Source organism: Cebidichthys violaceus, unplaced genomic scaffold, assembly GCF_023349555.1.
Source record: "Cebidichthys violaceus isolate CVI_PGR_0920_01 unplaced genomic scaffold, fCebVio1.0.p SCAF_13, whole genome shotgun sequence".
Lineage (NCBI taxonomy): Eukaryota > Metazoa > Chordata > Actinopteri > Perciformes > Stichaeidae > Cebidichthys > Cebidichthys violaceus.
The window spans coordinates 13,697,148-13,720,823 of record NW_027176296.1 but is presented as its reverse complement, the minus strand read 5'-3'; the positions used below and the strand labels follow the sequence as shown (position 1 = coordinate 13,720,823).

Here is a 23,676-nt window from a genome sequence, read left to right as displayed (position 1 = left end):
TAAAGCGACAGCGCTTTCTTCTAAAGGGTCAGTACAACAACTTTCTTCCCTTTACAGTTAGCAAGCATACAGTTAGGTAATGTTATTAACTACTGGAGTAATACAACTATGAATGAACTTAAACACATTTAAAGCAAATGATTATCATAGACACACTGATATTAAATCAGCAAGAAATATGAAATTACATATTTCAATGCGCTACATTTACCTACAGTATTCTCGATCAATGTAGGCAACGACAAATTGTCCTGACAGGTCCTCTAATAAACTCATCTGCACAAGTCTGATCTCATCTGCCAGTGGTGGACGTTCTCTTTGGTCCACGTTTCAAGCTCAAATGGCTCGGTTGTTGACCGTCTCATGTTGGATCTATTAAAAATAAAGGAAAGAAATACAAGATAATTTATGGGTCGCATTTTAGGGCTCTTGAGTCTTTTTCCTTATCCCCATGCAGCCTGGAAGTAATTGATGTTGTGCCATAAATCCCGACTCTGACATGGAGAGGAGAAGCAAAGTTAGTTTGTTTTTCTTGTGTCTCATCTGCAGTCTACTCAGTGGTTACAATGCAGATGTTTAAACTGTGATTTGTTTGACACTGAAACAGGAAGCTGTTCCTGTTTAAATCTGAACACATTTTGATGCTACGCTTCCAGTTTATCTAATCAATGACTGGTGAGTTATTCTGTTCTCATTCAACTGTTGCTCAGAAGGATCTTGTGGGAACCAGTTGTCGGTCAGATTGAACCGTTCTGTTCTCTACATACTGAACAAAAAATAACTATTTGTAAAGAGGACTTACAAGCTAAAAGCATGAAAGACCATTCAAACATATAGTAGTCCTCTCAGACATCTGACTTGACAAAATTGAGCTTCTATTGCTTTCTATGGCTTATTAAAGACTTTTTGTTATATTACTCTGCCTTTTTTAGGATTTTTTTTACAAACTACACTATGCTGTTTTAAAGACTTTTTAAAAAATACTACACTTTGGCTTTATTATGACATTTTCCATGTACTATACTATGCCTTTTTTCAACATACTATACCAGGGGTATTCAATTAAAGTTCAACAAGGTCCAGTACGAGAGAATGTTATACTCTAATAATAAATACATGTTCTTCTGTCGCTTCAAGTAAAATAAAGACTGGATTAAATAATAAATTAAATAACAGAAAGCTTTTGAAAAATTTGCATCTTAAAATTAAGTACTGAAATTTAGAAAACAATATTTCACTGAATTGTCCTGCAGCTTTAAACTCAATTCATACAGGTGTGAAGTGATATCAACTAAAAAAAGCATATTATATTTTTCTCATCTTCCAATAAGAGACATTTGTGTGCAGAGACTATCTGTGGTTATTAAACCACTTGTTTCAGCTCTATTCCTCTCTGTTAACATCATTGTTGGACAGTGAATGAATGTGTTAGGATTCTGATCATATTGGGCAGTTTGATTGTTTATTTTCCGTGACTTAATTTCGGATTTGAGTGGATATGTTTGCTAAAAACAGTTGTGCTTTGTCTCGTAGTGGCGCTTCACATTACCGCTTTTAATTATCGTCACGGTCTCTGAACATACTGGTTTTAAACTGCCCGTGGGGAGAATTAACCTATAAGAGTCTGTTCATTGTTGGTTAAAGACTCTTTTCTCTGTGGTCACGCTGATCACTTTTCTCTTGTCGGAGAACACCATGTGTTCTGACACTTAATAACAAGACAGTATATTGAGCTGAGTAGCTTAAAAGTGGATCACAATGTGGACATATTTTCTTTATTTGAACAATAAAATAAAAAAGTGTCTGGTTTGGAACTACTTTTGCCAACATTTCTATGACAAACGTGCAACATGACACTTAAATTTAGGTGTAATGAGGTTTAAAAAGCCCTTTAACCTTTTCTGGATTCTAAACTTCTTAGACTGGTAATTTCTTGTTATTTATGAGCCTCTGGTATATTTATTGAAGTCTGGTTCAACCACACAGCTTCTTTTATTTGTTGTCTATTAGTTCTCTTGTCTGTACTGATCTCTCTTCACACCTTCTGGCTCTCCTGTGTTGTTACTTCTGTTGAGGTGGTACGATTCACATCTTTATGATTTATTAACTCTATTGTGGAAAAAATAACACCCATTATGTTACGTGTCAAAGGGTTTATTAACACTCACAGACAGGCACATGATAAGTTAAAATTAGTAATATTTTATTTTGTCTTGTCAGAGAATTCAGAAAGATGAAATACAAGATTCTTTGATATTTACCCGATATTTTAAAACTTTTTGACAAAGTATGAGATTCTAACAATTCTTCGGTTAACATAAAGACTATGAGACTCTTTTTCCTCTTGTGTTCAGTTTTCATTAGTGAAGCATGTTCAGGGTTGAATGTTGGATTACTTCACATTACAAAGCAGGGACGTGCGGTCATGAAAAGTAAAAAACAAATAATGATAAAATAAAATAAATATTAATATTTCTCTACTGATCTGTGCTATAAATGTAATTTCTGTATGATTCCAATAATTTCAATCATTTTTATAATCAAAATCGCTGAATTTGCGCATGTCCTGTTCAAACAGAGAGGAGACACGCGAGGTGAGACAGCAACGAGCTGTTCCTCACCTCAGACTGTGAATCCCTCACTAACTGGGTTGAGCGCGTACCTGTTGCTGTCTCATTCCTGCACACACTGTAATATTTGTAGACACTTTTATTATATGTACTTTCTTTGAATAGAATAGGTACTGTATTTCATGTCTGTGTAGAACATATTTAGTGTTGCTGATCTGATATTAAACCACAGTGAAAAAGCACAGAGTGGAGGCAAACAGTACCTCTGCCTCAATGAAGGGGGCGTGCGAGAGCCCACGGGTCAGGTTTATTGTGTCAAGCTGCACAAAGCAGATCGACCCAGACAGGAAGTCAGACACCGAAAAGGGATAGAGCATCCGAAAATTTAAAATAATAAAACATTATGTGCAGCCGGATCGTGGCGCACACGCTCCCTGTGGAATCAAATATGTACCTTACTTATGTGTGTGTAAAGACTGCTGATATGAAATATGAAAAACATTCAGTAGTCAATGTGCAAGCTGCCAGTTGAATGGTGATTTAAGCTACTCTATTGGGTTCATATATTTGTAAATCTGACTCTGAAAGAGTCAGTGCCTCACCAGTCACAAACCCCACCGCACGTCACTGGCGTGCAGTCCAGAAGAGACATGGCCTGGCTGTGGAAGTTCGCAGGGAGGAAGCCATTTTGGATCGGTGAGTGGCTGCTTTTATCACAGCACGCTGAAAGCTTAATTTACAGATCCAACTGTCAGATTATTTCCCAATTCCCGAACGCAAGAACTGCTTGTACAAACAGATTTGTTCTTAAAGGTATACTGCATAGCATTGTTGGTCACTGCTTCTAAAAAAACAGGCGTTCAACCTTCGGTTCTGCCGAGTGAAGCCGATGCTGAAGTGTATTAAAAATTGCATTCTCTCTACTGACCATTAGGGGGCGACTCCTCTGGTTGCAAAAAGAAGTCTGATTGTATAGAAGTATATGAGAAAATGGCTCTACTTCTCTCTTGATTTATTCCCTCAGTAAACATTGTAAACATGAGTTTATGGTCTCAATCTCTAGTTTCAAGTCTTCTTCAATACAACATGATGTTCATTTAGTAAATTATGGTCCATTTAGAGTCAAACAGACATAAAGCAGAGTATGCTTTAGGGCGGGGCTTACAGGTCCCCGGCCTAAACTGTCTGGAGGTGCAGGCCGCTGGATGTGGGCTGACGGTCGGACGCTGGCCTTCTCCAGACTGAAGGGGTCCGGGTCCGGCGTCGGCTCTGACTGCGTGCTGGTTGAAAACCCCAGAAGCTGGATCTCCACAGGCTGCTCCCCCGAAACTCAACACACATTCATCTGTTCATCGCCAGCTCAGACTCACTGAGAGACATATTTACCACTACCGTCATAACAACCTGTGTGAACATGTTAAAGTCATATTTAATGATACGCAATGATGCTGCTCTGTACATTAGTTTTAATATTTTTTTCATAATAAAGATCGCTGCACAAACCGATGTATGGGTCTTTGAATTTTGGATGCAGATCAGCAGTTTGATATATTTTTTAATCTGTTTCAAACACTTTACTCAAGTACTGCACTAAAGTATACATTTATGGGTACTTGCACTTCACTTGAGTATTTTCTTTTACCACTTTATGTTTCTCTTCCACTACATCTAGGGAAATATTGTACTTTTTTCTTCACTACATTCATTCAACAGCTTTAATTACTTCACAAACTAAGATTTTCGCGCACACAAAACAAGACTTTACCAACAGTTTACACAAGTACAGCTGGAACGATTGGTCGATTAAGCAATTAGATTATTGCCATGAAATTAAATGTGATTTTTCATGCATTAACATTTCATGGCTCCAGCTGTACACATTTTAAGATTTGTGTTTTTTCCTTTCAATAATGTTAATAATCGCAATATATTAGTAATAATGTTGAGGTCTGGACTGTTGGTTGGACTAAACATTGTGAAGGTGTCCCTTTGGGCTCTGGGTAACTGTGACGGCATTCCTCACTATTCTAACAAACCAAACAATCAATCGATTACCGGAGAAAGTAATCAGCAGACTGATCCATAATGAAAATAATCAGTTAAAAATGAGCTCCACCTTAAACATCTCAATCCTGCTTTTACATTGATGAACAAGTAATAATAAGCTGATGATAAGATTTAATAGTATAACAGTCACAGGCGCCATTTTTCGGCATTGAGTACTTTTTCACTTTGTGGTGTTAGAACTTTAACTTAAGATAAGGATCTGAACACTTCCTCCCCCACTGGTTTTAAATCCAGCTTTTAGCATGAAGCAGATGTAACTCTGTCTATTTTCTCAACTACATGCTTTTTTTTCCTCGTGTAATGATAAATGCTATTAGTATTTAGAGAATAAACTGGATGACTGGTAATTATTTATTTTAATTTTGTATTGAACTGTTGGTTCTTAAGTGGTTTGTTTTTCAGAATACTTTACATTTGAAATGATGCTTTGAGGAAAGTTTTTTAATCTGATGAATTAATATTGTAGTTTCTCTCCTCCACAGGATTTGTCAATGTCATAAATTATAGAATAATCTGTGGAGTCTGCAGTATATTTGTGTCTAGTTTTCCTTCACTTGTGACTTAATTTACCTTCTAAAAGTCTTTTTGACTTTAACTTTATTGGTAAAATATGAGCCTTGATACGTATGTAGGCTGCTGAACAAATATCTCTAATGTTTAGCTGAAGCCAATTTACCTCGCACTGCAGCAGGATTCTCGCGATATCACGAGATCCAGCGAGATCCAGCGAGAATCCCAAGATCACAGGATCACACAAAAATCCATCTTCATCTTCGTCTTCCAGTAACAACAAACAGTGGTTTTGACCAATCGGGGTCTTAAGAGGAACTACTGGCAGCTATGGACGTTGGGTAGGTGCGTGTGACACAACACAGAGAGGCAACCTTTTGTTCTAAACATCAATGGAGCTTAAAAAAAAAAAGCTTAGCGTAGATGCTGCAATAGCATCAGTTATATCAGAACGGGAGAGCATTTTCACTGAAAGAAGAGCAAAAAACGACACTGAAGGCTTACAGTTTGATTGACAAATTGTTCATCGAATCACCTGCCATGTTTTTTTTTAAAGTGCCTGCACTTTTTCAAACAGTTTCCAATGACCGTTTCTCTGATGGTTCTGTGTAACAAACCATCTGGCACATCAGGTTTGAAGTCAATCGGAACACCCTGGTTTAAACAGGTCACCAAAGCAATTTAGCCCTTGATACTCAATACCCAAACGCCACACTAAACCAGTAGCATGTGTGATGCACATGTTTTAACAAGAAAAGAAGCACGGTCACTTGTTACTACACAAAGCCAAGACGGTAGCCATTTGGTGAGTACAAAGTTACATTAACTGATTTGAGTATTTATCTAAGATCCAATAACAGGTAAACATTTGGTTGGCTTTTGGTGCTATACAGGTAAAACAAGAATTCTGGTGCTAAAAGTGATGAATTATGAGAAAAGGAAAAACAGACAAATTTTATACTAAAAGACCGTAAGAATAAATATAGAGGCAATTTCATAGGTTTTCCAAGGGCTGAAATCTGTACATTGAACAACTGTAGACGGCCCACAGAGACACACAGGTTGACACGTTTAAGCTGCTGTAAAGTGTCACTAATTTCCTACTACACATGTATACAAAGTGAAGGCTACAATGATTAACAACAACTAAGACAATACTGTAAATATGATATGTTTTTTTATTGCATAGTTTAGGATTATACATGCATATCAGTGGCATGTCCAGACTCTTTTGACAGTAGTGGCCCAAGTTGTGCAGTAATGTGGCATGAAGTACATTTGTGCTCACACACATGTCAAATAACATTAATTTACCATTTATGATTCCAATACTTATATCTACATTAATTACTCACATTACAGTATCTTACAGTAACAACATACAAATTAATGTCACACGTCTGAAAGGGCCAACAACAAATCATAGTTTAGTATTATGGGCTGTGTGGTCACACGCCTGATACATTTACAGTTCACAAACCATTTCTGGCAAAATCCTGTCCTTACAAAAAACTTGACAACCATCAATCACATTTGTCACACAAGGTTAATTTCATGATAACTTGTTCGATAATGTTTATAATGGTATTACAATGTATAGTCAAACAAAAAAAATACAAAATGATTGAGGGCTAGATCAATGGTTCTCAACTGAGATGTGGGAGCTCCAGGGTTCTCTATTTCTTTGAGAAAATGAGCAAGAGTTTATTTTCACTGTTTTGGGCTTGTGTTGCACTTGTTTGTACAAAAATGAACTACGCTTACATTTAGCAAATGTGCTGCATCTGCAAGAGATATAAAAAAAATCTTCATAAAGTGGATGATAAATGTTAATAAAAGATAAGATGCATACAAATAATATAAGAACTAACAGTACATATGAAGCTATATTGAGCTACAGGATTGCTATTTAACCCTGCAATCTGTCTGATTATAAAATGCTCATGTGCTTTTATGAGGTGTGTTTAAAAGTCCATCACAGTGAGTCACTGGCTGCCACGCCTATTTCTCAAAAGGAGAAAGGAGTTCATGCATCAGTGCTTGTGTTGCATTTGTTTGTACAAAAATTAACTACGCTTATTATATTTGCACTTGCAGATAAATTAATAGGAGATTGTTTGGCAAATGTGCCACATCCGCAAGAGACAACGATGTCTAATCAACAAAAACTCCTCAGAAAGTGGATAATAAAAGTCAATAAGAGATTAAATGTCATAAAAAATAATATAAAAACAAACATCCATAGATAGAGCTACAGGATCATCATTTCGCCATGCAATTTGTCTTATTAATCAAATGCTCATGTGCTTTTATGAGGTGTGTTTAAAGTTTCATCACAGTGACTCACTGGCTGTCGCACCTATTTCTCAAAAGGTACAGTTCATGCATCAGCACTTTCAAATAAATGAATCGGAGATAGTTTGGCAAATATGCCACATCTGCAAGAAACAACAAAAACAAAACAAACTCCTCAGAAGATGTATAATACATGTTAATAAAAGATTAGATTTCATAAAAACAAAACAAAAAAGTACATATGCAGCTATGTTGAGCTACAGGATTTCCATTTAACCCTGAAATCTGTCTCATTATCAAATGCTCATGTGCTTTTATGAGGTTTTCTGTCACAATGAGTTCACATATTTTTTTTCTAACTGTACAGTTCATGTCTTCTTCATGGCACTTCTGATGCACTTGTTTTTACAATCAGTCACCCTAGTCTTCATACTGGATATCATATGCCAGGGGTCCATTAATAGCAAAACCAAGGTAGAAAGAAACCTTTTCTGTGCTCGCACCACTTCTTATACTAGCAATTAAAGCTGGACGCACAGGGATTTTCACTTTGCCATGATTGGCAAACACCTCTCCTTGTTCAGTGGTTCCACTGACTCGGTGAAGGCGGTTGATGATTGCTTTGTTTTTAAATATATCTCCACTCTGCCAAAGTTGAGCTAAGTTGTCACGGCGCATCTCTTTAAAATTCTCATCTAGTTGGCGTTTAGAAACAAGCCTCTTGAGTCCCTCTTCTTTCCCCAGGTAGAGGTGGGCAATAGTGTTTCTTATTCGAAATGATAAAATCAGGCGTTTCGATTTTCGAATTGCTCTCACGTATGTCTCAATTGCTGTGTTTTCCTGCCCAGGACTTGGCCAGAGTAACAGCAGAGCCAGGTAGTATGGATCTGGGAAGGGATACTGAAGTCCTACTTCTTGGAGAGTTTTCAAAAGTAGATCAGTGAGGTAGCGGTAACTCTTTACAAGTTTAGATTTTCGTTTCAAAAGGAAAAGAACTATGTTTGACAAAATGTAATTGATTGTTTCCTTTGTCTTTTGTTTTTGGTTGATAAATTGTTGTTGTTGCAAAAATGCATAGCATTCTGTGATCCTCTCAATCTCCACGGCAGGATTGTCCAAATGTTGAAGAATTCCTGCAAATGTATCTGCATGATTCTTTTCAAGAAACAATCTTCGTTCTTCAATATCGATTTCCAAATTGAGATGAGGATTGCATTGTTGTTCGTTTTTCATTTCCTCTGAAGTTGTGCAAAATAGAGCTACATACTTTTTAAAAAGAACACTGACAATTGCACGAAAATCTAATTTAGAAGTGTTTGCTTTTATATTTGTGAAGTAAAAGACAAGAAGTTCGAAAATGTCTTTTACTTCTGATTTTAAACTCTGGAGAAACTGCTCGCGTTCTTTGATGATCTCCACATATCTGTTGTTGATCTCATTGTCCTCCTTATGCACACTGGTAATTTTGATTGTTTTTTTCAGAAAACTCTGCAAGTATCTCTTCTTCATTGGGTCACTTTCCTCAAAGAATGGCAATCTGCTCAATATCTCAAACACCAGGAAGGCAATATCCAGTACACCCACATAGCCATAAACATTATATGACTTTCTGGGGTAGTCTTCCGACTTATCATCCGACTCATCATCAGCAGCTTCTGTCTCAGGTTCGTCCTCTTCATTTGCCAGCTCTTGAGCCCTTTTAAATGCTGTGATAGCATTGTTTGCAATTTGAATGTTTGTGTTTAAGTCTTCTGGATTGCGTGATGTCTCCTGCTTTTCTCTGTGGTTGTTCGATTTTAAATTGCTTTTGTGAATCTGCCCAATTGTGTCAAATGTGTATGGGTTTTGTTTGATGTTCTTGGCCTTTTCAGCCCATTGCAGAGCTTCTGGGAAGTCACTCTCCTTGATGTACAAATATCTTGCCAGTGCCTGGGGAATAGATGCACTTGTCACAAACCTGGATGATGCTTTCACAAAGATTTCTTGGACAGTTTTTCTCCCTTGATCTTTGTGGATTGTCCCTATGAGAGGAGAAAATGGTTCTCTCTCATCTCCATCTTTCTTGCGCTGCCTTTCAATCAACATTTGTTGAATAGAGCGCATGAATCTGTGTTTGACAACTCCAACACTGAAGAACAGATCACAGTGAAGCATCTCCATAGTGATATCACTTACTCTTAAAGAGTAGCTTCTCTCCAACTCTTCCAGACACGCAGATGCTATGGAGTGATGAAGGATTCGGATTCCTTTGTATCCTCCCAAGTCTTCAACCGTGTCCATGATGAGAAAGTTTGAATACGGCTCCATTCTGCCCATTACGCTGTCCCCCCTCCAATGTATCATTTTCATCCCCAAAAAATCTTGACAGAGGGAGAGAGAGATTTCAGATTCTGCCACATGGGTGTTAAGTAACGCTAGGAAGGCAAAAAGTCTGGCCTTCTTTGAGCTGTTATCAAAATTCTCCAGTGTGTTACGAGCAAGATCCTTGATGTATTTCTTGTCAAAATTGCTCTTCATGATCATGAAGCTGTAAAAGTTTTCAGGTTTTTCATGAGTTTCTTGAAGCTCTTTGAGTTTCTTTTCAAACTCCTTCTGTTCTTCTTGTGTCAATGAAGCAATTATGTATTGACTTTGTCCTGGGTTGTGCTGTTTGTATTGCTCCTTTGGGCTATGGGAACGAACACAGTTAAGGATGATGACTTTGCAGTTTGGTGCGTCACCCACATTCATGTTTAAGCCATACTCTACTGCTCTACGTATGCAGTTCACTAGTTCGTGAGGATTCTCGGTTTCTTTTGAGTCATCGACGAACAGCAAAACTGGAAATGGTTTCTCACTTTCAAGTTTCATGAGCGTACTGACTTGAATGGCAACTTCTTTTTTTGGCAGTGCATTGTCTTTCAGCACAGCACACCTGAACTCTTGACGGAGATCCCACATTACATGCATTGCTAGAGTGGTACCTCCACAGCCTGGATGGTGAAACAGGTTGAGTAGAGCACACATGTTTTTGGATTCCCTCCACTGAGACTTAATCATTTTCTTCACATTTTCATACTTGTCCCGTTTAACAAATGGCTTCTCTTTGTCTTTGTCACAGAAGTAGAAGTTCCACCATTTGACTTTGCCTCCTTTGAAGAATTCCTCCTCAACTCTGATTCTGTGGTCATCAAACTCTGAACTGTTTTCATCAATTGTGTTTTCACACTGATTCAGACACAAAATATCCAGAGCTGTCAATAAGTCTTCATCCTTCTGCTTTAGAACAACAAAACTAGAACCAGAAGAGGGAAGCAACCTTTCAGATGACTGATTAAATGGCCCCAGTGCCATTACGGTTCCATTGACCTCACTGAGGGTCAGCTCATATATAGATCGTTGGTCAATGTCAGAGTCACACTTTTCTTGTACAAGCTCCCGCCATTTTTCATACATGCCCTGAGAGTCACAAATAGTGATGATGCTTTCCTCTTTTGTTTGTTTTATGAAAGACTTGTAGATGTCAAATATTGGGTCTTTCTCAGTGTACACAGGCGAAAGTAAGAGGAAAATGATGAGACTTCCTCCGCGTAAAAGAACGTCAGGGTTGGAAATGAATGAAACCAATTCCTCTACATCTTTGCAAGATTTCCTCAGCCAGTTCCTATAGTCTAACTCCTTGTTTGAGTCATCGTCAAGGTCATGTCTGCCATTGCAGAAGACCCAGCTGGTCTGTTTGTAGAGGTTAAGACTCTTTATCACTGAGTCAGTTTGTCCTTGATACTGTGATGGTGTATGCAGATTGGCCACCCTTGACTCTCTGTAGGAATGACACAGCCCACCCGGAGCAACAGAGTTGGGGTCAAAGTCCAACACACAAAAGGGTTTCAGCTTACTCAAAAACTGAAGATACTGCACTTGTTCTGGACTGCTCTTGTTGACAACAACAATAAAATGGTTATAGTTGTCCAGTGAGTTCCCACCACAAGTTAACAAATTCTTAAGTTTGTCACCCTGGTTAGCTTCTTTCTTCAAAACGTCTTTTGAAAGACTCTTCTGTTCCAATGGACCTGTATGAACAGTAAAGTAAATGCATTTTTGAATATATATATTTTTTGAGTAAAAATAAAACCACTGTGTATTTTTTAGGGACTTTTCTACTCTGTCTGAGGCTCTCAGCGTCAACCCTACTGGTTAAGACGTACATCTTTAAAATCACTTCACAGATTATTATTTTTTTAATAATTAATTTCCTAAACTCTGGTTAATACAAGAAGAAGAAATACTGCATTTGTTGGGGACTATTTTAATCCACATTTGGTGCTCTAGTGAGTATTTGTGGCAGCAGGACAGTGTGTATGGAATGAATCAAAATAAACTACAGTGTGTGTTCATGGTGATAAAGGAACATGTCACCCAGATCACAATGGGACCATTGGACAACAATATAGCTCTGTGGCACAGAGGATGAGGCTTTGAATACACAAGTAAATATTGTTTGTAGGATGGGTTCATTGTTTCAGTGGTTTTTGTCGACTTAATTAAATGTGTCAGTTAATACGTGTCAACAAGCTTGTATAGAAAACATTACGAAATAATGCAGACTATTAGTAGAATACAATGTATTTTCAAATGAATGCAACTTCACAGAATGAATAAATATTTGCATTGGTTGTCTTACCTATGTTCTTTTCCAGCTGACGAGCAAGTTCCTGTTGATTGATTTCTTTCAGAATGTCTCTTGTGACCTGTAAAGCCTCCTTGCTTCCATAGTGGTCAGTCATTAACCTAGTGGTGTCCATGGTGTCCTTGCCCTCCAGTTTACCTCGAGAAATAGGTTTATGCTTGGATTTAGTGTATTCTTGTAAGTAGAAATGAAAAATTTTTAGGTCATCTTTTAAAAGGTTGTCTAGGGTTTTCTGGATCTCCACAGTGATCTTTGGTATGTCTGTGGTCTGCAGGAAGAAACAGAAGGAAATATTTAGTTTAAAATTTACAAAGTAATCACTGTTCATACTTGATAAAAATCCTGAAAGTTGGATGTTTTTGTGTACACTAACAAAATATTTATGTTGTATATCAAAAGGCTCTATACATTCTGGATATAATAATTAATATATTACAAAACTTGTACTAAAACTTGAGATTTTACCACAATAGTTCCTGTGGCTTTTGGCTGCTGAATTCCCTCCTTCTCTGAAACTTTTTGGAATGGCAGCTGAGCCTTTTCAGATTCATTTTGCACCATTTTGTCTGCTTTTGATTCAGTTTTGTAATCTGAATCTGGTTGTTTGATTGCTATGGCCTGAGCCAGACCCATTTCAGGTTGAGTGGGTTTTGGAGATTCTTTTTGGTCTGTGTTGGTGTGAAGGATTGGTTGCAGTGTTGGCTCTGGTTTTTTGTACAGTTGACGGAGTTCTGCCAGAATCTTCACAGCAGGACCACTTTTCAAGTCCAGATCCAGAAAATCCTGCTTTTTGAAGCAAACAAGACAATCTCCAGACACATCTTCCTCTTGGAGTCGTTCTGCATATTTGCTATATACCCTAACATGCTGCAGTAACCACTGGTTCACTTGCTCCTTTGTCCAGTTTTTCACATATGGTGGGAATTGTGATTCATGTTGTGATTCTTCTTTCAGACTTTCTAGATACAATTTGATTTTTACAGCAGGACCATGATTTATTCCCATATCCAATATGTCTTTCTTTTCAAAGACAACTAAACTGTCTCCAGACACTTCCTCTTCACAGAATTTGTCAGCATAAGTCTCATGAACTTTGACCACTGTTATCAGCCACTTGCGGACATCTTCCTTGGTCCATTTTTCAATTGAGGGTGGCAGCTCCATTGTTGAACGTCTCATTTCAGATCAACCTAAAGTGAGTTGAGTAAAAGATGAACATAATGAAATAATAAGGAATATAGTAAATGATGACGGAAAGATGATGAAAACTGAAATGTGATAATGTCAATGATTCAAAAAACTTTAACCTTAAAATCTTAACAAAACAGTTTTTTTGTGATTTATATCAAACTGTTTTTTGCAGCTGAGGTGGCCCAGCTTTCAAATAAGGAAGAATTAAATACACTCTTTAAGTTAACTAGTATTCCTTTTGTAAAAACATGTTAAATGAAAGTATCAAGATAGGTGTTAGGATACGAGTGGTTTGCTGTTCATGTCAGACACTGCAACCTCTTTTTCAAGAAGATAAAACCAAGAAGTCAGAAAGAGGACTCTGACTTTGACGCTGAAGGGTGGTCCGATCAGGCAAGTGAAAATGTCCGTGCAGTAAACAGTTCTGTTAGCAATCCATGATTTCTTGGGTCGAGTCTGTCGACCAATTAGAGGTTGCCTTCCTGACTTGTTGACCAATGAAGCTGTGTCCCAGACTGTGTAGCTGCTCTAATCTCAAGCGCAATGCTCAAAGGCATGACAGTAGGCAAATGTCTTGTCTTTGACTTAAAAGATTCCTCCAACTACCTAAAACCGACAAGGTGCCAGGTAAAGCAGGCAGTAAAATGGAACTGAGACAATTACGATGAATCACCAGCACTGCAGGTCTGCGAAGCAAAACGGCAAATTATATTTCTTCAAAGTTGGTCCGAAACTTTTTCTTGAGTCCGCTATGACTTGGAGGACACAATGTATTGTTTCACCCACTTGGAGTTCCCAAAGAAAGCAAACATAGAAGTTGATATTAAATTAAATTACCATGAAATAATTTGGGGCTATCATTTGAATCATGATTGTTGACAAAAGTTAATGATACGTTAGCTTCTTTTTTATGCTAACTGACGTTAGCTAAATGGTGAATGACAAGCTAATGTGCCGATTGTGCTTTTTTTAGCTTAACTAGAGGAGAGAATATTCAGTTAAATTAGATCAGTGGTGCTGTTTTGCCCTCAGTGTTCCTTGTGAAGTTTGCTGAAAGTGATGTTAAGTAGCCGTGTTGTCATTTAAGACAACTTTGCTGCTTACACTGACCTCAGCTAAGAGAGTATGTGAGCTAACTACCCTGTCGATGCACCTCAGTTGCGTGTTGCTTCGTGGTGACCGTAGTGGGGCTACCAGTAAACCATATCCTCCTAAGTTACATCTGCTTTGCCAAATTTGTGTGTTGGCAGGCTATGTTGAACACACGGCCCCATCAGATCCGCTGAACAGCTGTGTGTGTGCTTCGGGGATGGAGTGGCTGGTAAAACCTTATCCAACAGAAAGCTGGCTGGATGGCTTTGTGAGTAAATCTCCAAAGCCTGTAGGCAGGCTGGAAGAGACCCTCCCACTGTGGTCCATGCACACTATACTTGCAGCATGGCGGGGTCAACGCCTTGTCTGTTCCTCTGCAGGATCTGGGGAGAGTGTCAGTTTTGTTGCACCTGACCTAACGTATTTGGGTAGGCACGACTTGATTTGCTGACTACGCTAATGCAAATTGTCAATGGACAATTGCATGCTCATGATTGGGGGAGATTATTATTATTAATAATATTATTATTATTATTATTATTACCCATGGAGTCCAGTAGAGGGCTTAACCTGGGCTTATAGAACTAAGGTTACAATATGGTTACCATCGCTCTAGTACAGGGGTGGGCGAATATTTTCAAACTCTCCCTAACTAACCAAACTGAACAACAGTGTATAAAGGAGTTAAAATGACCTCCACCTTAAACATCTGCAGCAGGAATAATGATCCAAAAAATATACATATGTAATATTCGTAAAACACTGACAGGGATCTGTTTCTGCAAAATTAGTACTTTTATTATTATTGTTTGTTGTCCAATTACCCAATTTTCCGTTTTTTAGTTCAGTGCAAGAAATCTAGTCTGTGTTGGGCTTGAACGAGTGCACTGAAGTCAGGTTGAATGCCTGAGGTAGATATGTAAAGGACAGCTAACAGGTGATCGTCAGTGAGAGAGAATCTGGATCTGGATTTGTTAAACATCATATTGTAGACTGTTTGTTCACATATGTAGGTCGATCCAAAGAGAACCAAGATCTTCTGAGCATGTTGCTTTTCCAGCTTAGCTAGCAAAGCTTCAGATGTCCGTGTCGCTCTGCATCACCAACACATTGCAGTGATGCTGCTGCTCGCACACATTCACGAATGTACTAACGTACGTAAATTGAGAGAAGAAAACAGCAACAGTCACCTTCAAAAGGAAAGCAATGCAGCTGTATTCCGCATGATGTACAATTATTTACGTTTTAGTCCTAATTTCCCATTGACGACCGGTCAGTGACAGCCAAAGGGCCGGGTATGGCCCGGGGCTGTACAATGCCCAGGTGTGCTCTAGTAGAAACTCGAGATACTAGTATGAACCAGAAAATTATCATAATATGTCCTCTTAAAAGCATCCAGCCTGAAATCATTTTAATTTCTTGTTTGCTTGCATGAAGTTGAATCACCAACAATTTCTAGAATTGATTAAACATTTAAGTCAATTATCAAGCACAAATACTGACTTGTTTCAACTCCTCAAATGTGAGGATTTGCTGCTTTTGCTCTGTTTCATATCATTGTTCATTAAATATAGTTGGGTTCTGGATGGTTGGTCAGACAAAACAGCAATTCGAAGACATTACATCAGCTCAGAGGCATTTTAGTCCAAACTATACATTTATTAATGATTCAAATAATTGTGGGATTAACTGATAATCCAAGGTAGTTCAGTCAAGACAGAGCTCATTTTGACCTCCTCCACACTAAACTGGCTAAATCTTATAACACCATTTACATGTGTAAACAACAACAAGCAACAATTTTGAAAAGATGTCAATCCACACTAAAACTCCCCCTTAACAGCAGGATATGATTTACCACGTTTCTCACTCATCTTTCAGTTGGCAAACAACAAAACAGTTTGTCAGAGAAAAATGTGGTTAGTAGTGGAACTGACAGTCCTGTTACTCTGCTGAATCTCCCAGCTAGTTATACCTCCATTCAGTTTCTCTTGCTTTTTATCATCACCTTGTCTTTGTCTGTTCAAGCCTTATTTATTAGTTTCCTGTTTCTGTTGTCAACTGATTATAACTGAAAAAATACTTTGCTGCTGCCCTGAGGCTACATCAAATCACTGCTTTATTAGTAAGAAATTGACAAATAAATGTAATGAAAATAGCTGTGTTGTATTCTCAAGTATTGACATTTAAAATAAGTAATCACGTTACTACAGTGCTTGCCAAGCTGACATACTCATATGCATGGTGGCTGCTCTGTGCGTTCGCTGCAGTTCTATATACGCAGCTCTATGCACTCTATGCAGTATTATGTTTGTAAGTGCCTCTCCTAACTACAGTAGCTTAGTTTAGTAACACACAGCCAACATTAGCTTGTTAACAGCTTGCTAACTTGTCCCATCATCATTTTAGTTTATCAACTGCACCCCTGGTAGACATAGGATGCAAAATCCTTTTGACATACTGAAATCTGATGTTTTTAGCTAGCTACAGGCATTTTGTTAGCGTTTGGCTAACACATTTTTGACACCCTTGGTGTAGTTATACAAGTTAGGAAACTTGGGAGGACACATCAAAACCTCGGAACAATGCAAGAATTTACAGTGATTGGGTTCATGCTTGTTAAGCCAGCTCCATTGCAACCCCAAATTTTTCTAAACTCCTAGACCTAGAGGACTCAACTGATCCATCCCAGATTTGTTCAGCAGAATCTCAAGACCATATTGAGCTATAGTCATAGCGCAACCTACTGACAACAGGTGGCCTTATGTGACAAAGATCATCTGATGTACATGCCATTTACATGGTGTGATCTACACTTAGATTTGGTCATTTTAGTTCTTTTGAATCTGTGGCTCTGAATTCCACTCAAGCTTTATTCCTAAACAATTACAGACCACCTAAATACTGTGCAACCTTTTTTGATGAGTTTACTGAACTGCTGTCTATAATCTGTATTGATTTTGACTGTGTTGTTATTGTTGGCGATTTTAATATCCATGTTGATAATCCCCAGGACAGAGGGTCTATAGAACTATGTGGTGTCCTTGATAACTATGATCTGACTCAGCATGTGACAGGACTCACCCACAACAGGGGGCACACTCTGGACCTAATCATCACCAAAGGTGTAAACATTTCCAATGTTGCTGTGACTGATGTTGCACTCTCTGATCTGTGTTTTCTTTGAGAGTGCAATCTCCTTGCACACAAATGTCCAAACCGAGGTTGTGACAAAGCGTTACATCTCTGAAAACACCAGTGAACTATTTATTCAGAAGTACTCCTCCACACCAGCCCTCTCTTGCATCTCAGTCAATGAGCTTGTAGATAGCTTCAATTCTAAAGTTAAAAATGTTATTGATGCCATTGCACCCACTAAAGTGAAGGTTGTCTTGGTAAGGAAAGATCTCCTTGGAGAAATGCTACGCTGGTCAGAATAGAGAAAAGAGAGTAAAGCTGAGAGTAGGTGGCGAAAAACAAATCTCCAGGTTCACTGTGATTTGAACCTGAGAGAGACTTCGCAATTATAATTTGGAACTTAGAAATGCAAGGCAGTCCTTCTTCTCTGACATCATAACCAAAAACAATAACAATACACGCGCCTTATTTGCTACAGTCGACAGGCTAACAAACCCTCCAGTGTCAGTAGCTGCTGAGCTCCAATCCACCTGGGCATGCAATCAATTTGCCTCCTTTTTTGCTGACAAAATTCAGTGCCTCCACACCAACCACAGTATATGTGTTGTCCCCATCTCTGAATAACTTCCATTCAAATATCATGACACAATTTCATTCAATCAACCGTAGAAGCCTAGAAGACATTATTCAACATCTGAATTCATCATCCACGTGCTGCTTGGATATTCTACCAACACATTTTTCAAAAATATTTCAAACTGCATGACCACTGATCTTTTACAAATTGTAAACACATCCCTTCTCTAAGGTGTCTTCCTACAAGCCCTACAAACTGCAGCAATGAAAAATTATAGGCCAATATCAAACCTCCCATTTTTAAGTAAAATAATTTAAAAAGCGTTTTTTCAACAGCTGAACAACTTCTTGGCTGTAAATAACTGTTTTGATGTCTTCCAGTCAGGCTTTTCACAGCACCACAGTACTGAAACTGCTCTTGTTAAGGTTTTCAATGACATCCACTTAAACACAGACAATGGCAGAATTTCAGTCTTAGTATTACTAGATCTCAGTGCTGCATTCGACACGGTCGACCATGACATACTACTAGAAAGACTAAAAATCTGGGTGGGACTCTCTGGCACAGCACTTAACTGGTTTGAATCCTACTTGAAGGACAGAGAATACTTTGTGTCTGTAGCTAATTACACATCAGAGCTGACTAAAATGACATGTAGTGTTCAATACTGGGGGCCTCTTCTGTTCAACATCTACATGCCATTATGTAGATGTTGAAGATGTTTAATACAATTAATTTGTTTTTAATTTTTCATTGTAATGAGTTTTTCAATGTAAGCAAATGTAATTATGACACTTGTTTTTCACAATTTGTATTAAAAAAATATAAATTAATTTAAATTCACTCCCCTGTACACTATTGTTTTATCCCATAATGGTTTTAATGTATGTTAAAGTTTTATAAAATATATTTTCAAAGTAAGCCTTGTAGAATCTCCTAATGAAACAGATCAACATATTCGAATGCTTATCTACTCTCTGCAGTCTGTGCCTGCAGTCTCCATCGATCCTGATAATTAGGGTGTGGTGCATTCCTGTAGTCATGTTTACATCTGTGTATTGCACTCTACCTACAATTTAACTACTGACACATTTAACGATTTCTTGCCTAAGCTCTTGTCAGAAAAATAATAATTAAGAGAGCAGTGCTGATAATTTTAAACAAATGCTTACCACAACAGATATATATATATAAACATTTTAGATTCAGATGAAGTTGTTGTTCAGTATCAAATTGAAGTGTGTTTCAAAACATTTCAGCATGAGAAGCCAGATAATTTCTCACCATCTGAAGTCTTTTTACACTTCATCAGACTGGATTTCAACCACTGACCATCTCTCCTGGAACATAAGGTGTAACATTTTTCTTAAAAGAATTTAACTGCAAGGTCATCTATTTACTTGAAATTTAGTCGAAATGAATACTGCTCTATGCAGTGAAAACGTTACCTTCTGTGATGTCTTCAGCTTTATTGCCAACACCTCCACATCTTGTCAGGCAGCATGGAGAGGACTCACAAGCAGATGAACTCAGAAGTCTCTTTATTGAGTTTTAATGAAAAAAGGTGGATTTGCAAGGCAGAAACAAAACTGTGGGCAAGCAATGGTCAAAAATCCCAAAAGTTTGTCAGTGAGGCTAAGGTAAAGACAAGGAGTCAGCAAAAACCCTGGACGTCTGGAGAAAAAGTCAATATTAAGGAACAAAATCAAGACTTGAAAAAGTGGCTTGAGAGCTTGGCAAGAACACAAGACAATCAGGCTTGACAGAGACTGAGGCTTCGTGACATGGCACGATTACACTGATCACTAAGGCAGGAAGCAGCTCTATAGAGACACACCCACACACAGCATTTGGAAATGAATACCTTTGTGTATTTCACCGATGTTTCTGACCGTGAGTAGCCTCACCCTTGTTGTGTTCTTCAGGGATGGATTTATAGATTTGGGGGTCTCAGGGAAACTCCGTCTTGCTTTACCTTTCACCCTTTCTCTTACTGGGAATGTTGGTATTGGCAGTGGTGGAAGTGTTTCTAAAGTAATACTTTTAATTTTTAATAAAACTATTAATACTATACAGTAAAAGTGCTGCATTTAAATGTTAATTTCAAGTACAGAGTGAAAGAGAGGAATTATCAGCACAATGTACTTGACTGTAATTGACTTTACCTCTGTTTAAGGTGCACATTTTTAATTCTAATATGATGCTGGATAGTTTTATTAATAATAACACATCATATTATAATTATTATATTTTGTGAGTCAAATCTAAATCTACGAAGTAACCAGTAACATTTCTCCTTCTGTAGACTGTATAGGCCTATTTCACCGATGTTTCTGACCATAAAAAAAAACGTAGCAACAAACGTAGAAGCAGCCTGACAGGTTCTCCTGCTCTGTAGTGGCCTTGCTGTGGTTGTGGAGCTGCTCCCTGTCTTAGTGATCACAATCACCAGTGCAATCAAGCCATGTCACAAAGCCTTATTTTTTCAAGCCTTGATTTTGTTCCCTTATATTGACTTTTTGCCCATTTTTCCAGATATCAACTGTTCTGGATTGCCTATGTTGCTGATGTTTCTGACTGTAAGTAGCTGCAGCTTGGGTGTGTGATGCAGCTATGTCATGACATGAAAAGCTGCGTCACACACTCATGACATACTCATCATGCTGCAGAATAGCCCCTGTCAGAGTATAGTTCAAGTTTCAATATTATTATGATAATACAATACAGGATTACATAAATGTATAAACAAATATTGAAATATATTTAATTAGAATACGATAAAACAATAAGATCGGCAATGACAGAACAAAGTATTTAAAAGTGGCCCTCAAGGAAGAAATATAAATGGAAAGCTAAATTATATATACAAGTAAGATATACACTTATGTATATGTATCTGTAAACACACAAAATATGTACAGTACATGCAATATCTGTAATATGCAGGTTGTAATGCAAACACTTAAGGTAATAGTGTAATGCAAAGGTAACGGTATGGTAATGTGCATATGAAGAAAGTGTAACAGTTTGCAATAAAGAAGATGTAAACCTGTACCTTTACATGTAGAGCTGAGGTTTTTGTGAGATGATGAGTGGGGGTTCAGCCGTATAGTGGACCGTCATTCTGAACTGTCTGGGGTGTGTTTATGAGGAAGTCCAATATCCAGCTGCAGAGTGTGGTAATAAAGCCCAGAGTGCTTCGTCAGTTTCACAGTGGGAGATTTTATTGAATGCTGTACAAGTGCATTTAGGGCCTGTCCAACTTTTACTATAGATAAAAGACGCGCAATCTGGGTGCAAAGTACGGCGCAAGGGCCAAAGGGTTGAATTTAGTCTGTTAATTAATCATAGGTTTGTATTGTGGGTAAAGTTAGTGCATCTTAATTTTTATTTTGACCGTTGGACTTCACAATGCTCTAGAGTTATTGGAAATGCCAGATCACACCAAAACAATCTACATTTATAAATAGCATTGCAGGTTATCTGATCAAAAGCTGAACATCATAAAAGCCCAGCATAGTACAACTAGTTAAAATGTCAGTGAGGGACACTTCTAAAACAAAAAAAGCCAGTCGAGTTTATTTATTCAGGGTTGAACATTAGACAAAACACATTCACAAGATATTTAAAACACAAATTTAAAATAGGCATATCATTTACAAGATGGAATTAAAAGCAATGGAGGACAAACATGATCTAAAACAGTGTTTAAAGGTGGTGAGATTTAACAGATTTAACAAACTGGTGACCTGACAGCCTTTTGCAATACATAACATTTCAATAATCCCAGAAAGATCGAAGTCTAGAATGAAACCCCCAACCAGCAGGAAAAAAAGCTCAATGTCGTGTGGTGTAATACTGCCACCTCAAGGACAGCAGTGGGACAGACTTCTGGGAGTTTCTAATGCCCAACAACATTGTAAGTGTTGGAAATCAATGTTCTCTTGCATTTTCATTGAAAATCAGTCAAAGTAATTGCGAGGTTCTTGTCCAGCTGTCATGCATGATGGCAGATTGAATTTTTTTCTCTCTTCTTGTGTTTACATCTGGAACAGGACGATGAATCAGACTCTGTGATGGGGCTTCACTTGAACTGTAACAATTACATATAAGTAAATTGATGAATCAAGTATTGAACAAACTACTGTTAGACTATAAAATCCTTCAATAAAGGTATAGCAGGCAAATGTGAATCAGACATCATTCAGTTTCATTCCAGTTAAGAAACAAGTTCACTCTGATTGATTTTTTTGAAAAAATTCAATGTGACACATAAACATCTTAACTTAGCAATGTCCACGGTGTCCGCATCTTCCAGTCTCTTCCAGGAATGGGTTCATACCCTTATGCGCTGAGTCAGTGTAATGTCTTAGTTGGAAATTAAAAGACTTCAGATTGTAACAAGTTTACCTAGAGTATTCTCGATCAATGTAGGCAACTAGAAATTGTCCTGTCAGGTCCTCTAATAAACTCGTCTGCACAAGTCTGATCTCATCCGCCAGTGGTGGACGTTCTCTTTGGTCCACGTTTCAAGCTCAAATGGTGGCTCGGTTGTTGACCGTCTCATTTTGGATCTATTAAAAATAAAAGAAAGGAATTCCAGCTGATTTATGGGTCGCATTTTAGGCTTCTTGATTCTTTTTCCTTATGCAGCCTGGAAGTAATTGATGTTGTGCCATAAATCTCGACTCTGTACTGTCTGACATGGAGAGGAGAAGCAAAGTTAGTTTGTTTTTCTTGTGTCTCATCTGCAGTCTACTCAGTGGTTACAATGCAGATGTTTAAACTGTGATTTGTTTGACACTGAAACAGGAAGCTGTTCCTGTTTAAATCTGAACACATTTTGATGCTACGCTTCCAGTTTATCTAATCATTGACTGGTGAGTTATTCTGTTCTCATTCAACTGTTGCTCAGAGGGATCTTGTGGGAACCAGTTGTCGGTCAGGTTGAACCGTTGTACAGCATTCTGTTCTCTACATACTGAACAAAAAATAACTATTTGTAAAGAGGACTTACAAGCTAAAAGCATGAGAGACCATTCAAACATATAGTAGTTCTCTCAGACATCTGACTTGACACAATTGAGCTTCTATTGCTTTCTATGGCTTATTAAAGTCCTTTTGCTACATAATACTTTGACTTTTTTAGGATTTTTATTTGGCTTTGTTTTGACACTTTCCATGTACTATACTATACTATGGCTGTTTTTACATACTATACTCTTGACTTTTTAAGGCTTTTTGCTATTTTTTTTCTCAACATACATGAAATTAAGCTTTTTCATTTTTCAGACATTCTGTTCTATGAGTTGTAATGCTTTTTTCAACATATAATATTTTACTTTTTCACGACTTTTTGACATAGCATAGTGCTCATTTGAGTATGAACCCAAAGTCCATACACGATATGCTTTCATGAGTTTTTTAGGCATACTACTGAATACTTTGACGTACTAGACTGTATTTTTTGGACTCCCTATGCTATGACGTTTTATCTGTTTTTTTCAACATACTATAATATCACTGTTTATTACCTTTTGACATTGTGTTGTGCTCAGTTGTGTCTGGAC

At 37.8% G+C, this 23,676-nt stretch overlaps 1 protein-coding gene across 3 annotated transcripts; it reads right to left on the bottom strand.

Annotated features, from left to right (window-relative positions):
• Positions 1-246: 246 nt before the first annotated feature.
• Positions 247-21,211, bottom strand: LOC137870483 (sterile alpha motif domain-containing protein 9-like). Of its 3 annotated transcripts, none has more exons than XM_068707821.1 (6): positions 21,162-21,211; positions 19,555-19,645; positions 19,391-19,446; positions 12,574-13,298; positions 12,103-12,376; positions 247-372 (listed from the first exon to the last, which is right to left on the bottom strand). In XM_068707821.1, exons 4-6 carry the CDS (start codon positions 13,285-13,287, stop codon positions 362-364), a joined length of 999 nt encoding a protein of 332 aa, XP_068563922.1. In that variant the 5' UTR covers positions 13,288-13,298; positions 19,391-19,446; positions 19,555-19,645; positions 21,162-21,211; the 3' UTR covers positions 247-361. The 3 variants fall into 3 exon arrangements, with proteins under 3 accessions (XP_068563922.1, XP_068563920.1, XP_068563921.1); XM_068707819.1 differs by lacking the exon at positions 247-372 and adding an exon at positions 6,308-11,491; XM_068707820.1 differs by lacking the exons at positions 247-372; positions 19,391-19,446 and adding an exon at positions 6,308-11,491.
• Between the last annotated feature and the right edge of the window lie 2,465 nt (positions 21,212-23,676).

Bases quoted from the DNA above. Each gene is read 5' to 3' on its own strand.
- LOC137870483 (XM_068707819.1), bottom strand. From the start codon at position 13,287: ATGAGACGTTCAACAATGGAGCTGCCACCCTCAATTGAAAAATGGACC. The intron at 12,377-12,573 runs GTAAAATCTCAA...TTCTTCCTGCAG, and splicing joins AAGCCACAGGAACTATTGTG to ACCACAGACATACCAAAGAT. The intron at 11,492-12,102 runs GTAAGACAACCA...CTGTTCATACAG, and splicing joins TCAGCTGGAAAAGAACATAG to GTCCATTGGAACAGAAGAGT.